Here is a 17346-nt window from a genome sequence, read left to right as displayed (position 1 = left end):
CAAAACATCCCTTTATACAGCTTTGCTGTGTCAGGCAAACTCAGATCTCACAAGAAAACTTCTGTGGTCTTCAACAGATGTTCTAAATATTTTCATGTATTAGTTCACTTAATCCTCATAATAGCCCTCCAGAGTAGGCACTACTCTTAGCCAGTGGTGTTTTGTTTTGAGAAAGGATGGCCGTAAATCCGAGTATCCTCGAACAACTTCTGATTTTGACACTTACATCCCAAGTGCTGGTATTACAGTGTGCCCACCAAGTCCAGTTTATGAGGTGTGCAGGACTGAACCCAAGGCCTCCCTGCAATCTAGGCAAGCATTATACTACATGAACTGCATCCTCAGGCCCCACCACTGAGGCTTACACAAAATAACAAAAACAAAACGAGACAGAGACATCAAGTACTTTGTCTAAAGCTGCTAAGAATTTGGTTTGGAATTCAACAGACCTAATCAGTCTGCTCTTAAACATGGTTATCCTAAAAGATGAAGAAAATGAAACTCAAGTCAACTAACTCAAAAATCACCCAGGAAATTTTGAAATTTTTGTTTTCTACTTAATCCAAACAGGAAGGATGGAGTCATGCTCTGAAGCCAGCAAGACTGGGTTAAAATCATGCCTGTGATGCCTAAGAGCTTTGTGATTTTGAAAAATTATAATCCTCTTTACCTCAATTTCCTCATCTTAAAAAAATGTGAATAGGGCCAGTGAAATGGGTCACTGGGTAAAGGCACTTGTCCCCAAGCCTTGGTTCAATTCTTGGAACCCTCACAGTGGAAGAGAACCAACTCTCACAAGTCATCCCTTGCATCCTACGCACCTAAAATGGCATGCACTTCTGCTGTTGAATACAGAAATCCGTACTAATAATGTATGGAAATTATCTTAGTAAGTACCTTTTATTTCTAAGAAAAATAATTTGGCAGGTGTGCCCCAATGGGGAAATAGAGGTTAAGGTAGTAAACATTAAGTTGGTTTGTTCAGATCCCAAGCAGGTATCCTTAGCAAGTTAACCTCACATAATTTCAGCTGTGTGTGGGTCGGTGGGTGTGGGTGAGTATGCATGTGGAGGCCAGAGCAGGGTACCTTGGTGCCTTCCTCTATCCCTTTCTGCCTTATTGCCTTCGTAGGTCCCCTACTGAGCTGGAAGCTTGTTTTGGGCTAGGCTGGCTGGCCAGTGAGTTATAGGGATCCACCTGTCTCCACTTCCCAAAATTGGGAATACAGAGCCAAATAGCAGTGTTTGTTTTGGTTGTTGCTGGGGGTTCAAACTCACGTATGAATGTTTGCAGAACAAAAGCTCTAGCCCACTGAATAACCTCTTCAGCCAACTGCAGCTTCCTCATCTGTGATATTAAGACAACCATACCTACCTTTGTTACTGTGAGGATGACAGGCAGTTTTACACAAGCGTAATCTTAAGACATTTTTAGCAAACCGAGGATAAGCACAAACAGCAACCACAGTAAGTCACCAGCAGAGGGGATATGGACTTTTTACCTTATTCACCACAAGAAAGACTATTAAAAATACAGTTGGTGTAATTAAGGCATCTTTCCCATTTTGTCACATTCAACCAGTTACTTTTACCACAAATGGAGTCCATTTTAACATCAGACCCACATATATAAATATCCTGCCCCAAGAATTACAATTGTAATTGAAATCTGTCAGGTCTTTTTACAGGCTATCATAGAAAAACCGTGACTGTCAAAGATGCATTCTTTCCATATGTAAACTTACATAAAAGTGCTTCATTGACACTCAACTAGCTGGGAAAGTTTTCTAGGCTAACATTTGCTAAAATATTGGCATACTTCAACACAGTATTTTGTTTTTCCTTCTGACCATAATTTCCACAATTTTAGTAGGACTTTCATGGGCAAATAAAGCAGTAGCCCAGGGCTGGAGATGGCTCACTGGCAAGAAAGTGCCTGGATAGTTATGCACAGGCTCCAGGTTCAAATTTGCAGCACCAACCAAGACCAACCAAGAAGCCCAAAGCAACACCCTCCATTTCCTTGTTGACAACAAACTTTAAACTTATAATGAAAACTAGGCATCACATATTAACACAATCACTTTAGTTCAAAATACTTTTATTGAGCTAAAATAATGCCAAAAACTAGGCCAGAGAGTAACTTTACTTAAGCTTAATGCTCTTTTTAACTCCGGCACGGATGCCAGACAGTTCACCACTATAGCGCTGTTCTTCTCTGCGAACTTCACGAACCTGGCCTCGCCTTCGAATTTTGGCTCTTCTGAACTTTTCCCTATGTTTGACTCGGGGGTTCCTATCAATCTTCTTCCTCCTAGGCGTAAGTCCCCTGTTTTTAGCAATCTGGTAGGTAATAGCTCTCTTTGCATTCTGCTCTTCGAGAGCCTGTTCTTCAGCATTATTTTCTTCTTTCTTTCTTTTCAACTTTTGCCGGTCTTCCATTTCCTTAGAGTATTTCAGTGCCGCTTCATCAAGATCAGGGTCATCAGGCAGATCAGCAGCAGCAGCAGCCGTCTGTGAAACGGGCTTCGGCTTGGTCTTGGTTAATTTTGCTTTTGGATTCAGTTCTTTCTTTACAGCACCATCCTTGGCTGTGAGTAGGTGACGGATTTCGGAGGACAGTTTCTGATCCACAACGGACAGCTCGTTGATCAGATTTCTGTAAGTGACAAGCCTTTCTATAACAGGATGCCCGTGTGCAGGCACTCTCCTGGCTTTTAAGATCAAATAAAAGCTGATGTTGGCGCAGTAGTTCAAGTATAGGTTATACTTGGTCCTCAGGTACTGGCTTCCTTTTCCAGGGGGAATGACTCCTTTCTCCACCAACTGTAACAACGGCTCTAATTCATCTTTCATCTCTGTCAACTTGACCTTGAGGTCTTCTATCAGCTCCAAGAGCTCTGGTGATTCTTTTCTCAACATTTTCAGCTTCTCTTTCACCGAGACTTTGGCCAAATCCTTCACGACCCGAGTCTCAGCTTCATCCACCTGGGGCACTGGTTTTGCAAAGGCCTCCACCCAAGCGACTCCAAAATCATCCTCTTGCAGGGCCTGGGCCAGGCGCCGCTGAATGACCTGCGCCTCCTCCTCTTCCTCTCTTTCCTCCTCTTCTACTTCTTGCTGACTCTGACGGCGTCGGGATTTGGAACCATAGTCCGTGTCATAATAAAGCTTTTTCCTCTGACCCCAGGACAAGCTGGGATCCACAGAGGCCTCAGCCTCACTCTGCACAGAGCTCCCACCATCATCATCGTCATTATCGTCACTGTCCTCGCCATCCTCCTCGTCCTCCGAGCCCTCTCCATCTTCCTCGTCTTCATCATCAATATCTAGGGCTAGCACCTCTTCCTCCTCATCACCGTCCTCCTCCCCGCTGTCGACTTCGTTCCAGCCTTTAGCCAAGGCTGCCCGAGATCGCGCCTCATGGAACTCGTCTACCTGATCCTGGTAGTAGCTGGAGTCCCCTGGAGAGGGCGGCGGCTCTAAATCGTCCTCATTTTCGTCCGCGGCGGGGCGACCTGCCTTGGCCCGCACAGCTGCCCACTGGGCCGCCCCACGCCGCCGGGATCTCTTCACCATGGCTCTCACGCCGTCCGGTGTCCCGCCCAGCGATCGCCCAGCGACGCGGCGATCCCCGGCACTTCCGACCTCCGCGCAGAAACGACAGTCCCAGCAACCGGAGGCTTTCAACACCAAACACGCTCCGCGCCACGCGAGTCGCCGAGCACCGGATCCGCGGCTGGCAGGGCCAGCTTCCTTCCGCTCCCAGGATGCTCTCCGCGCAGCGCGCGAGCCCGGACTTCCGCTCGGCCCCCCTACTCCCACCCCGTAAGCCTAGCCTCACCGTGCCCTCTTAAAGCCAGTCGGTTCCGGCGAGTTAAAAATGCTTCCGGGTAGAAACGGTTCCGGGTGAGGCCATTCCGTTCCGCCGAGCCTTGGGCGGCGACTTCCGTGCTGTGTCGGGCGAGCCTGGGGCGTGGAGCCGGAATCCCGTCAGCGCGGCGAGGCCGCTCCCGGCCGGCAGAGGGCGCCGAGCCTCTGCGTCACCCCGTCGGCCGGCCGCCCCGTGGGCCGCGCTAGAGTCTCCCCGCTCACGGTTGGTTCCCTGCGCTCGTCCGTGCGAAGTTAGGCGGCTTGTTTTTACCCCCGCTGCTGTCCTGACTTTGGAAGCAGGGCCTCTCCCTGGTATCCAGGCTAGCCCCAGCCTCCCGGCTTGGTTCTTTTCTTTTCTTTTTTTGTGCCGGGCGGTTGCTACCGTAGACGCGGCGTTTCCGGGCCCCGCGCGGCTCGGGGACCACCCGATGGGAGGAGGCAGAGCCCCCGAGAGGAGGACCGAGGAGGGTTTCGGGGGACGATGCTCCCGGGAAGGGGAAAAGACACCGCGGTTTCCTTCTGCTGGAAAAGCTTCGGTTTTTTTTTTTTTTTTTTTTTTTTAGATGTTCTGGAAAAGACTCGTGGAAGCGCTCAGGGGCTCCCCTGTTAAAGGATTTACGTGTAGGATCTAATTACAGTCGTTAATGACTGTTCAGGGTGTGTTCTTCAACACTGACCTAGCACCGCACATGCTGGGCGGCCGTGTTAGCCTCCGAGAGAATGATCGTGGCCAACATTAGTGATTTTCCCGAGCTTGGAGATCTTGTGGTCTAGGAGGGGCGCACCAGAGCACGGCTACAGGGAGAAGTGCTGTGTTAGGCAGCGTTCGGTGCTGGAAACCAGCGTGGGGTTTACATCTGTCTTTAAACCGAGAGTACGGGCGTCGTGTGGGTCTAGGGCATTGAACACGCGCCAGTCTTAGCAGAAAGCGCTTTTACCGACTAAGCCATCTTCAAATATCTGTCTTTTTACATGCTACCCTCCTTGCGAAGCTATAAGAAAGTAGTTCTCAACCTGTGTGTCGCGACCTCCTTAGGGGGTGGTGGAAGGATCCTTTCACAGGGGTCGCCTAAGGCCACTGGAAAACAGATATTTATATTGTTCCAACTCATGATAGTAGCAAAGTTACAGTTACGAAGTCGCAATGAAAATATAATTTTATGGTTGGGGGGTCACCATATGACGAACTGTATTAAAGGGTCGCAATATTAGGAAAGTTGAGAACCACTGCTTTAAAAGGATATAGCAGTCAGCATAATTATGCACACCACATGGGGCCTTGTCTTAGAAAACAAAAAAGGCAACAAACGCAACCCTAACCAACCCCCCCCCCACACACACACACATAATCATAGAAGGATTTAAGGTAATCCTGCTGTCACCGTCACTGAGAGCGTTGATCCCACTTAGCAGGCTGCCTAGGCCCATGTCTCCTTCCTCACTGCCCCACTGGCATCTCCCTGAAACAGAGCATTACACTGGGTTAAAGACAGCCTTCCCAGATGGAGACGGATGGCCTTGGTTCTTTGTTCAAGGGTACATGAATATATGTTTACCTGCTAGAACCCGTTAAAGGAAAAAAAAAACTCCCAAAAAGGATTTAGTATTTCTGCCCAAATCTAAGGGATTTGTGCTGTATTCAAAACCACAGCTTAAGTTACTTTAACAAAAAGTCCTCCAGTTTTTTTTCCTAAGTTTGGTACAGAGGAATGTTCAATTATTTGTTTAATGAAGATGTATAAAAAGTATATTTCACTACATACCTCAGGTGCTATATAAAGCTTAGTGAATGATGTATATAAATGCCACATCTCTAAACTGGACTAGAATGGACTCAGCAACCATCAGTTTCAACTTGAGTTTTACACATGTGGAAACAGAGGCTTGCAGGCAATTCTGCTAGGGAGTCTGCTATAGAAACCAGGGCCATGAACTCCCACACCAGGACTTCACACTTAGTTGTTATCAGCCCCCTTTATGTTAAGAAAATACGTGCATACGTTACAGTTGATTTCTTGTGAGATAGCTGATGTCCATAATGAATGTCATCCTTTTGAGCATCATACAAATCTTACAGTATCATAAAATGATGGTTTTAAATTCTGTAATAAAAATGTTTCTTATAAAGAAGAGAACACAGAAAAAGAATAAAAGAAAAAAAAGGAAGAATAAAAAAAAGAACATGAATACATTTTTCAGACAAGTGGTGTCTTTTTTTTTTTTTTTGGTACCTATGTCTGCATGCCAGATGAGGGCATCAGATCCTATTATAGATGGTTCTGAGCCACCATGTGGGTGCTGGGAATTGAACTCAGGACCTCTGAAAGAGCAGCCAGTGCTCTTAACCATCGAGCCATCTCTCTCTCTCTTTTTAAATTAATTAATTAATTTATTTAATGCTGAATGCTGTTTATTGAAGGAGGGAGGAGGTCTTAAATACAGGCTTACAGCACAATGGGAGAACCCTGGAGGGAAGAAATTCGCTAACGATGTTTTATAATCTTGCATCTAAACTGTTAACGCCCATTATGCAGGATACATAGACAAGGAACTTCCCTTAAGCATTTAGGAGAGTGGAACCCGGCAAGGAATTAGCATAGGGAGGATATCAAGGTCAAGGTCAGCAGGCAAGGCAACAGTTACCCAAAATGGGGGCCAGGACCCTACAGGTCCCCCTTTTATTAAAAAATGAGTTTCTGACTTAGGTTGCGTGGGACGTCAGCAGGTCACCTTACCCGTCATGGAGACGCCTGCCCAGGCCACACAGGCCCTCTGTCTTAGGTTGGTGAGCACTCCCCAGTCATTACACGTCTCTGAATACTCATTATCATACAGGCTCAATTGTGTGTGAGCTGAGAGTTAACTGCTGCCAAAGATCTCAAAGTGGCACTGGACTTGCAGTCTGCATATTCAACACAGAAAAGACCAACAAAAGTCCTAACCCACCCATAGCCAGTAGGCTAAAGGCAATTGAGCCATTCCCTTCCTTAACGAGCCTTACTGCAAATTGGAGTCCTTGTAAGATAGTATCCCAAAAGCAAATGGAACTTGAGTTTATAAATTTATAATTTTCAAAGCCAATCGAGATGTATATAGCTATTGAATTAAATATATCATGCCCAATAGAATGAAAGATTAACTAACTGTGGTAGCTACTTTTGCTGCCAGGGTCTCCATTATGCTAGCTGTAGTAACCAGTTATGAAATGTTAATCCCAGAAACAGTAGCAGCGGTGGCCGCCACTGCTATAATAGCAACAATGGCAGCAACAATGTCAAATTCTCTTCTGGAGCATGTGGACATCCACTGGCATGGACACAGCTCCAGGAACACGAACTGCCAAGGCCCATTTTTCTTGATCCCAGCACGACTTAAGCTGGCAGCTCTGTAAAAGAACAACTAAGAACCATAAAGAAAAAACAGGCAGCTCATAAGGAGCATAACTAATGGTCTTATAATGGCTACATTCAGGCTCATAAATTTTAAGGTATCTTCAAAGGGGGGCTAAATGAATTTCAGGAGGCCAATAAATGTTGCACAGAGCCATTCCTGAAAAGTTGGTACTACACCAGATTGTAGAGGATTGTGAAACTGAAAAGGCTTAGCTGGCATGCTACTGTTAACAAATGGGGGTCAGTGACCTTCAGGGTTATCCTTAATCTCCAAGGTGTCTGGGTGACACATTGTCAAACATACTTGAAAAAGCATTTACCATACATTACCTTCTGGAGAATCCAACCACATGGCTATAGTTCCTAGGCTTATGTTAATGCTTGCCAAAGCTGGCCATATTGGGCTCTCAATCCCCATTGACATCAGAAGGGGAGAGTTTTTCATGAAGGCCCAATAGGTCTCTGTCATGTTAGGCTTCAGCAGCAGCCACAGGGCGCACACAGTGCTCAAGAATCCAAAGAGGAACCTCATTGTCCTGAGGAAAGACATAAACAGAACCCTGGGCCCACATCAACACCACATTGGGTCTCCTCCAAGTGCCAGTAGAAAGATCCTTCCATTGCTCCAGAGAGTGATTTGCAATAGGAACCCTCCAGTGCTTATCTGTAGCGGATACTCCAGCAGAATCCACCGATAAAAAATTTAAAATATATAAAACGAGGGAAAGAATAGAATGTGGAGAGGAATGATGAGTCCCTAGTTCCCCCTTTTTTTACTTTAGTAAAATATGTTTGTTGTTTTTTTTAATAGTTCAAATTTTTCTTTTATTTTTTAAAATTAATTATTTTATTTATTTTTCTATTATCAGCTTGATACAGTATGTATTTTTATCTTAATAGTGAAATGTTTCATTGAGGCTTGCTCAGTAATTGAGTAAAACCAAAATTTATTATAAGCCACAGTCGTCCTAGGGACCTCCATGCTATATATATAGCCTCCATGGTTCTGTAGGTTGTAGTCTGATTGTTCTTTATTTTATATCTAGAATCCACTTATGAGTGAGTACATACCATGTTTGTCCTTCTGGGTTAGGGTTACCTCACTCAGGATGATTTTTTTCTAGTTCCATCCATTTGCCTGCAAATTTCATGCTTTCATTGTTTTTCTCTGCTGAGTAGTACTCCATTGTGTATATGTACCACATTTTCTTAATCCATTCTTCAGTTGATGGGTATCTAGGTTGTTTCCAGGTTCTGGCTATTACAAATAGTGCTGCTATGAACATAGTTGAGCATGTATCTTTGTGGTATGAATCAGTGTTCCTTGGGTATATGCCCAAGAGTGGTATAGCTGGGTCTTGAGGTAGTTCGATTCCTAATTTTCTGAGAAACTGCCATACTGATTTCCACAGTGGTTGTACAAGCTTGCATTCCCACCAACAATGGAGGAGTGCTCCCTTTGCTCCACATCCTCTCCAACATTGGTTGTCATTGGTGTTTTTGATCATAGCCATTCTGACAGGTGTAAGGTGGTATCTCAGAGTCGTTTTGATTTGCATTTCTCTGATGATAAAGGATGTTGAGCATTTCTTTAAATGTCTTTCAGCCATTTGTGATTCTTGTTTTGTGAATTCTCTGTTTAGCTCTTTAGCCCATTTTTTAATTGGATTGTTTAGTATTTTGATGTCTAGTTTCTTGAGTTCTTTATATACTGTGGAGATCAATCCTCTGTCAGATGTGGGGTTGGTGAAGATCTTTTCCCATTCTGTAGGCTGTCTTTTTGTCTTATTGACCATGTCTTTGGCCCTGTAAAAGCTTCCCAGTTTCAAGAGGTCCCATTTATTAATTGTTGTGCTCAGGGTCTGTGCTGCTGGTGTTATATTTAGGAAGTGGTCTCCGGTGCCAATGCATTCAAGAGTACTTCCTACTTTCTCTTCTATTAAGTTTAGTGTAACTGGATTTATGTTGAGGTCTTTGATCCACTTGGATTTGAGTTTTGTGTATGGTGACAGATATGGATCTATTTGTAATCTTTTACATATTGAGATCCAGTTATGCCAGCACCATTTGTTGAAGATACTTTCTTTTTTCCATTGTATAGTTTTGGCTTCTTTGTCAAAAATCAGGTGTTCATGTGCGCATGAATTAATGTCAGGTTCTTCAATTCAATTCCATTGGTCCTTATGTCAGTTTTTATACCAGTACCAAGCTGTTTTTATTACTATAGCTCTATAGTAGAGTTTGAGGTCAGGGATGGTGATGCCTCCAAAAGTTGCTTTATCATACAGGATTCTTTTAGCTATCCTGGGTCTTTTGTTTTTCCATATGAAGTTGAATATTTTTCTTTCCAAGTCTGTGAAGAATTGTGTTGGGATTTTGATGGGGATTGCATTGAATCTGTAGTTTGCTTTTGGTAAGATTGCCATTTTTTCTATGTTAATCCTACCTATCCATGAGCATGGGAGATCTTTCCATTTTCTGACATCTTCTTCAGTTTCTTTCTTTAGAGATTTAAAGTTCTTATCAAAAAGGTCCTTCACTTGTTTAGTTAGTGTTATCCCAAGGTATTTTATATTATTAGTGGCTATTGTAAAGGGTGATGTTTCTCTGACTTCTTTCTCAGCCCTTTTATCATTTGTATAGGACCGAGCCATCTCTTCAGCCCGACAAGTGGTATCTTAAAGTACACAATACTTTTTAAGTGTCCAAGGTTGTCTGAAACCTTTAAAAGCCTTTACACAATTTTAGAAAATACAATTTAACCCAATAGGATGTGGCTGGAAACCTATGTTCTGACAATGAGCATAAACCTCATATTTTAATCTTGTTTTTCTTTCCTCCTCCTCTTCCTCTTTCTTTCTTTTCTTTTCTTTCTTTTTGTTTTTTTTTGAGACAGGATTTTTCTATGTAGCCCTGGCTTCCCTGGAACTTGATTTGTAGACCAGGCTGGCCTTGAACTCAGAGAGATCCTCTTGTCTCTGCCTCCCAAGTGCTTGGATCCTTTCTTCTTTTTTTAAAGTCAAGGTGACCATAAATTATTAAGGAAAAATGAGAGAAAAACAAAACAAAACAACAGAGTGGTACCCTTGAGTGTAAGCTTTAGTAGATAGCAATATTAACTGCTTGTAGTTTATGCTAGTAGCAAATGTTAATGGCTAATGATCTGTAACACATGGTTTATACTGCTGGAGATTCAAAGGCAAACTGATCAGTCAAGAAATATGTCATCAGATAGAAAAGACATGGCCTCACAGAGCTCACCATCAAGTGCAAGACACTCAAGCAGGTCACTAAATACTCAACACCATGACAAACTAAAGGCCTGGGAGAGTATTTCCAATTTTTTTGTTTGTTTTGAAAGTATTTTTGAATACTGTTGCATCTAAACTGGGGCTATACTGTATTAAATTATACTGTATTCAAATTTCCATTTATCATGAAATAGTTTTGTGTTCTGTTCATTTTACTTCAAAGTATGTGAAAACTTGAGCTGGGTGATGGTGGCACACACCTTTAATCCCAGCACTAAGGAGATAGAGCCAGGTGGATCTCTGTGAGTTTGAGGCCAGCCTGGTCTATAGAGTGAGATCCAGGACAGGCACCAAAACTACACAGAGAAACCCTGTCTTGAAAAACCAAAACCAACCAACCAACCAACCAAACAAACAAACAAAAAAACAAAGTATGTGAAAACTTAAACTTCGTCATACTTTGATTAAAGTGAACATATTATAGATAGGTTAAAAGCTGTTTCAAATATATTAAATGAGAATGAATAGATTACTTTAATATCATTTAGCTTATTCTTTTTTTTTTTTTTTTTTTTTTTTTTGGTTTTTTGAGGCAGGGTTTCTCTGTGTAGCTTTGCGCCTTTCCTGGAGCTCACTTGGTAGCCCAGGCTGGCCTCGAACTCACAGAGATCCGCCTGGCTCTGCCTCCCGAGTGCTGGGATTAAAGGCGTGCGCCACCAACGCCCGGCTCATTTAGCTTATTCTAAACATTATATTTTCTGTCTATTTGGAATAGTTTCAATATTTTTCTTTTTCTATCTTTTTTTTTTTTTTTTTTTGAGGCAGGAGGATTTTGGTTTTTAAGGACATCCTGTTCCACACTATTAAGTTCTAGGCCACCATGGCCTATAGGGTCAGAGCCTATGTCAAAAATTTTTTTGTATTCCTTAAAATATAGATTAACTTTGGTGATGCTAGGGAACATAAGCCCACATCCACTAAAAGGAAAAACAGGAGTCCACAAGAAAATGACCAAATGTTGAAAAACACTTGGCTTTTTCTTTGAATGGAAAAAAAGTGTTACTTGTGTGTTTATGCACCATAGTTCCTGGGGTCTAACTCAGGTTATCAGGTTGCCTTTCCCACAGAGCCATCCTACCAGTCTGACATTTGACTTTTCACTTTGTATTTGTGGTGACTACAGTTTATCATTGCCTTGAATGTTTATTGCCTCATGTGACATATGGTTCAGGAGTTAGCAAATAACTCTTTTTTGTTTTATGAGAAATTTAGAGCGTTTCTTGCAGAGCATAGGGGACATTCTAGAGTCCAGATAATGCTAGGATACTTCCTTCAAGGAATGTGTTCTAGGTTTGAAAGGACTGTCCACTCCCAGACTCTGTTACTTACTGAACTAGTGAAGTAATAACAATTAATGATATATAACATTACAAGTGGTCATATGTACCAAGTTCTGTTATATCTTTGTTTTTCTTTTTTTCTTCTTTTCGATGTATTAACTTACTTTACATATTTGCCTGGTGCCCTGTGAAAGCCAGAAGTGGGTGTTGGAAACTCTGAAACTGGAATTATGTCTGTTTGTGAGCCACCCTGTGTGTGTGTGTGTGTGTGTGTGTGTGTGTGTGTGTGTGTGTGTGTGTGAGAGAGAGAGAGAGAGAGAGAGAGAGAGAGAGGGAGGGAGGGAGAGAGAGGAATCGAACCTGGGTCCTTTGGAAGAGCAACAATTGCTCTGAAACAACGAGTCATGTCTCCATCACCTCCTTTTTCTTTGCATATTTGCTGCTGTGTTTCGAGACAGAGTCTTGAGCAGCCTGGCTGGTCTTGAACTTCCTGTGTATCCTTGACTGGCTTTGTCCTCCTGGCTCTTCTGACTCTACCTCCCGAGTGCTGAGACCACAGGGGCCTGAGAACACATCCTTTTTTTTTTTTTTTTTTTTTTTTTTTTAGGTTATCTCATTATGTAGCCTAGACTGGGTGTAGGGATTAAAAATATTTACTGTCGACGGGCGGTGGTGGCACACGCCTTTAATCCCAGCACTCGGGAGGCAGAGCCAGGCAGATTTCTGTGAGTTCAAGGCCAGCCTGGTCTACCAAGTGAGTTCCAGGAAAGGCACAAAGATAAACAGAGAAACCCTGTCTTGAAAAACCAAAAATAAATAAATAAATAAATACATAAATAAATAAAAAAAATAAAAATTTACTGTCATGCCCAGCAATGTAAGTTTTAAATTTGTGTAGTAATTAATATTTGAATGATAAAATATTAAATACAGTTTTTATGAATTAAGATAATAGTTGAATGACTATTTATACCCCAGAACTATAGAGTAGTTTCAGATGATTGAAATTGTCAAAAGTAGTTTTTTTCACTTTCAATGAAGTAGTAATAGTAATAATAATAATAATCTGATATGAGAATAATAGGAAATATATGGGTGGTGTTAATAGCTGCCAACTTATTGAGACACAGTTCACTATTTTTGGTACAAAAAAGAAAGAAGGATTATTTTTAGGTGTAAGAAAGAAAATGGAAGAGATGAAGTATAGTTTCCATTGGTTTCCGTTGGAAACCACTTATTTTGAGACTAATACTGATAGAAACCTTTTGCAAATAAGGTCTGTATCTATTTTGAGTCACAAAACCTAGAAGTGAGTTGGAAGTGAGATATATGAAACTTCCATGGCAATGTGTGATAAGTATTGAAAGTTTATAAGCTTATATCTTAAAAAGTATTGGTTTGGTTGTCTGAATGACAAAATGAAGAGTTGTTTTGATTTTTTTTTTTTTGAGTTAGGGTCATATGTAGCCTAAGATGGTGAGGCCATCTTTTCAGCTGAAGATAACTAGGAAGAACTCCAGGCTTGGGCCGCCATGCTCAGTCTTATGGGGTGCTGGGGACTGAACCCAGGATTGCATCCATGCCAGGCAAGCACTCCATCAACTATGCTCTGTCTCCAGACCTGTTTTCTCATTCTTTACAAACAAACAAACAAAATGAATAAATACACTCACAACCCTCCCAAACCCCTTAATCCTTAGCTTAACACATAGGGCCTTCCTTTATCTGCCTCTTATTTTTCTCTGCTTTCTGATCTATTATAGTGTTTCTTCGCTTACATTTTATCATCTGTGAAAAACTCCCAGGGCAGTTTGTACTGGAAAACTGCAGCCCTCAGGCTTAGAGACTAAAAGTGCTCAGAGACCTAGCAGCTGTGCTCAGTGTATAACAAACACGTGAACAAATGTGAGCATCCCTGTGTTGCTGTTCTCTGATTTTGCTTTGGAGCCTTGGAAACCATTTTTAGCAATGTAGCTGATATGTTTGCAGTACAGGTGAAATCCAGAAAGTGTAATTTGAGGATATTATTCAGAGATTGGCATGTTGTTCCCTCATTGGTTAATTTTGGGAAGTTTTATCTGTTTTGTTCTGTGATAAGATAAAACTGTGTACTTATTTATTCCATCGTTGGTGTTTTGTGGTGCTGGGGATTGAATCCAGGGTCTTGCATATGTATATGTTAAGCTGTATCCCCACCCTGACAGGGGGTCTATTTGAGCCCATTGAGGTGGCTTGGCAGGCAGTTGTCAACGTGGGTTCAAGCCTCAGGATTCACACAGTGGAAGGGGAGAACAGACTTCTGGAGGTTTTCTTCTCTCACACTCACACAGAATAGAGAAAAAAGATACTTTTAAAAATGAAGATTGGCCTGGTGGTAGTGGTACATGCCTCTAATCCCAGCACTCAGGAGGCAGAGCCAGGCAGATCTCTGTGAGTTCGAGGCCAGCCTGGTCTACAAAGTGAGTTCCAGGAAAGGCACAAAGCTACACAAAGAAACCCTGTCTCGAAAGAACCAATAAATAAATAAAATAAAATAAAATAAAATAAAATAAAATAAAGATTGTCTATTTACTGATTTTCTTTCAATACTTTTGTCTATCCTGATTGCTCTACTAGAGCATCTTTTGTACTATGATTGCTAACTAGTGTACTTAGTGTCCCAGTACACATTTAAAATAACAGTGTGGGGCTGGAGAGATGGCTTGGTGGTTAAGAGCACTGGCAGCTCTTCCAGAGGATTTGAGTTCAATTCCCAGCACCCACATGGCAGCTCACAACTGTCTGTAACTCTGATTCCAGGGGATCTGGCACCCTCACACAGACATACATGCAGGCAAAACACCAATGCACATGAAATTAAAAAAAAAAAAGATTTATTAAAAAATTAAATATCAATATATTCCCTAAGTCTTTACTTTCAGATATGAATAAATCCCTAAAATATTCTGATGTTGTGTCTGAAAATGTGCTTCATGTTGATGAATATGTTACATTCATCTATATAAAGTCCAAATTTATACCCATCTAGAATTTTGTAGTTTTCTATGAATTATGTTAGCTATTCAAGGATATATATATGAATATTCATATATATATGTGAAGTGTAGAGTCTCTGAGCTCCTATTGACATACTGAAATTTATCTCCTTGAATGGTCATGGTTTCTATGAACTCCCAGTTTGTCAGTGCCATTGCAGTCTTTACCTAAACTGTATTCATCCCTCTAATGGCTGATTTCTGCTTACTTTTCAATCTTAGCCTGAATATCACTTCTTCTGGGAGACCTTCTATAATCCCAACAGTCCCCCCACCTTACACACCTGTGCTGCTTCACTTCAGGAAGGTATCACAATTACCCACTAGGCTGCATTTGCCTCTGATTGAAGGTCATACTTCATTCCCTTGCAGGCCGGCCATTTGGAGTAAATGCCAGTGTATAGTTAATGAATGAAAGACTGGCCAAAAACCATTGCTTTAAACACCAAGAAAGCATCTTTGGCCTTCCTGCTAGGAACTCTGTTTTAGTTTGCCTTAAAGAGAAATTACTTTAAATGAAAATACGTGGTTGCTCCAACTATACAAGGAAATAATGAGTCTCATTGGTGCTATAAAAATGACCACACACCTTGTGGCTCAATGCTGCAGCCAGAAGGGGTGTGGACAACACAAGGACCTGGAAGGAAGGACAGCTGTAGACAGAGACACAGCAGGACTCTGGGTTCACTTAGGAACAGATAACTTATTTTTCCCGCTGCTGTTTGTATACTGTTCAGCTAGCTACTAGAGAGAGCATTGCAAACAGAGTTTAAGCGGTCTCTTCGATCCTTTATCCAACTCCTACTGGGCACTTCCCTGCCCGGGTGGTCTTGTGTTGCCCCAGAAGACCTTCCACCTAGGCCTTAGAGCCTGCAGTTTTCCAAAGTCATGTAGCCACATCTGGGTCAAGGTTTGTGCTTGAGAAAGGAACTGCTGACCATCTGGACACCAAAGCTCAAGACCAAACATTAGGTATTGTTACTTTCAGTAGGTTAGAGGCCTGATGTGGTCTCTGAGTCAAAACCCAGGTGTTGGGAGGACTGTATTCTTTCAGGACTTTCTAGGGGAGAGTCTGTTCCTATACCTTTCTTAGCTCTAGACAGTGCTGCCCCATTATCTTGCCATGACTTCTTCCTTTAATTTCAAAGTCAGTGATTCAGAATCCTGGGTCTCTCACTCACTCTCCTGTGGCCTCTCAGCAGTAAGAATCCTGTGGTTGGTTATCTTGGACCCATTGGGACAACTCAGGATGAGTCATCTGAAGGCTGGTTGATTAGCAACCTTAATTCCAGCTGCAACCTAAGTGCCTCACGGCTGTGTAATGTAGCGTATTCACACACTGTAGCTTAAGGAACAGGACATGGGCATGTTTAGCGTTTGTGTTGATCTGAAGAAAAATGTCTGTCCTTCAGTAATATTAATAATGAAAATAAATGCTCACAGAGTCGAGTGCTGTTGCATTTTAGCCATGTTCTAGGCACTTTATACTTATTATTATCAGTTTTAATGACATGTATGCCTCAGCCATGTCTCTGTTATAAAGAAACCCAGGGAAAGAGATTTAGTGGGTTTTTTTTTGTTTTTTTGTTTTTTTTTTTTAGTGCTAGAGATCCAGCCCAGGATCTTGTGCATGTTAGGTAAGCGCTCTACTATTTTACTACATCTGTAGCCCAGGAAAAGAAACTTTAAATAGCTTTCCAAAGCCTCTCTGAACCCAAGCAATACCTGATTATGGAGCTATTGCTTTGGATTAGTAGGAAAATTGAGATTTTTTTCTCAATACATCTTTACAGTTGCATCTGTTAGATATTTTATGTGTAATGTGTGTATGTATGTTCATGTGGTGGGGGATATATGAGTGTGTGTGGTGCAATAGCATGCATGGATGCGTTTGCAGAGGCTGGAGAGACAACCTTGGGTGTCATCCTCAGGAGAGCGGTCCACTTCCTTTGAGATAGGGTCTCTCATTGGTCCAGAGTGCACCAATGAGGCTAGACTGGCCAGTGAGACCCACCGATCCTGCCATTCCCATGTCCTCAGCATTGAGATTAAAAGCCCTGGCCAGCACACCTGAAATTTTACATGGGTTCTGGACATCAAATTCAGGTCCTTGTGCTTACAGGCCAAGTGCTTTTACTGACCGGGCCAACCACAGCCCTGCAGCTGATATTCTAAAATAACCTATGGCTTCTTCTTCACATACATTATTCTTTTTCCTTGTTCTTAAGAAAAATGTATTTAGTATGGTAATGACACAATTGCAAAAACCTGATAAAAGAATTGAAACGAGAAAAAAATATTTTCTTTTCTGTTCTATCTCCCTCTCTCTCTAATACAGTGGTTCTCAACCTTCCTAATGCTGAGACCCATTAATACAGTTCCTAACATGGTGGTGACCCCAACCATAAAGAATTATGCTATTGCTATGAATTGTAATGTAAATATCTGATATGTAA

The 17346-nt window shown here is 42.1% G+C and overlaps 2 protein-coding genes across 2 annotated transcripts in view; one reads left to right on the top strand and one right to left on the bottom strand.

The window, feature by feature from the left end:
• Positions 1-2083: 2083 nt before the first annotated feature.
• Utp3 (UTP3 small subunit processome component) lies at positions 2084-3809 on the bottom strand. Its single transcript, XM_006991650.4, has one exon. The coding sequence runs from the start codon at positions 3576-3578 to the stop codon at positions 2145-2147; it is 1434 nt and encodes a 477-aa protein (XP_006991712.1). The 5' UTR covers positions 3579-3809; the 3' UTR covers positions 2084-2144.
• A 160-nt stretch (positions 3810-3969) lies between these two features.
• Positions 3970-17346, top strand: part of Jchain (joining chain of multimeric IgA and IgM) — a 32782-nt gene continuing 19405 nt past the window's right edge. Inside the window, exon 1 of the mRNA XM_042257607.2 lies at positions 3970-4095. The gene's annotated coding sequence lies outside the window, so the exon portion shown is untranslated. The remainder of the gene's footprint in view (positions 4096-17346) is intronic.

Source organism: Peromyscus maniculatus, chromosome 10 (assembly GCF_049852395.1).
Source record: "Peromyscus maniculatus bairdii isolate BWxNUB_F1_BW_parent chromosome 10, HU_Pman_BW_mat_3.1, whole genome shotgun sequence".
Lineage (NCBI taxonomy): Eukaryota > Metazoa > Chordata > Mammalia > Rodentia > Cricetidae > Peromyscus > Peromyscus maniculatus.
The sequence above is the reverse complement of the archived record's forward strand: the minus strand, read 5'-3'. Positions and strand labels throughout refer to the sequence as shown.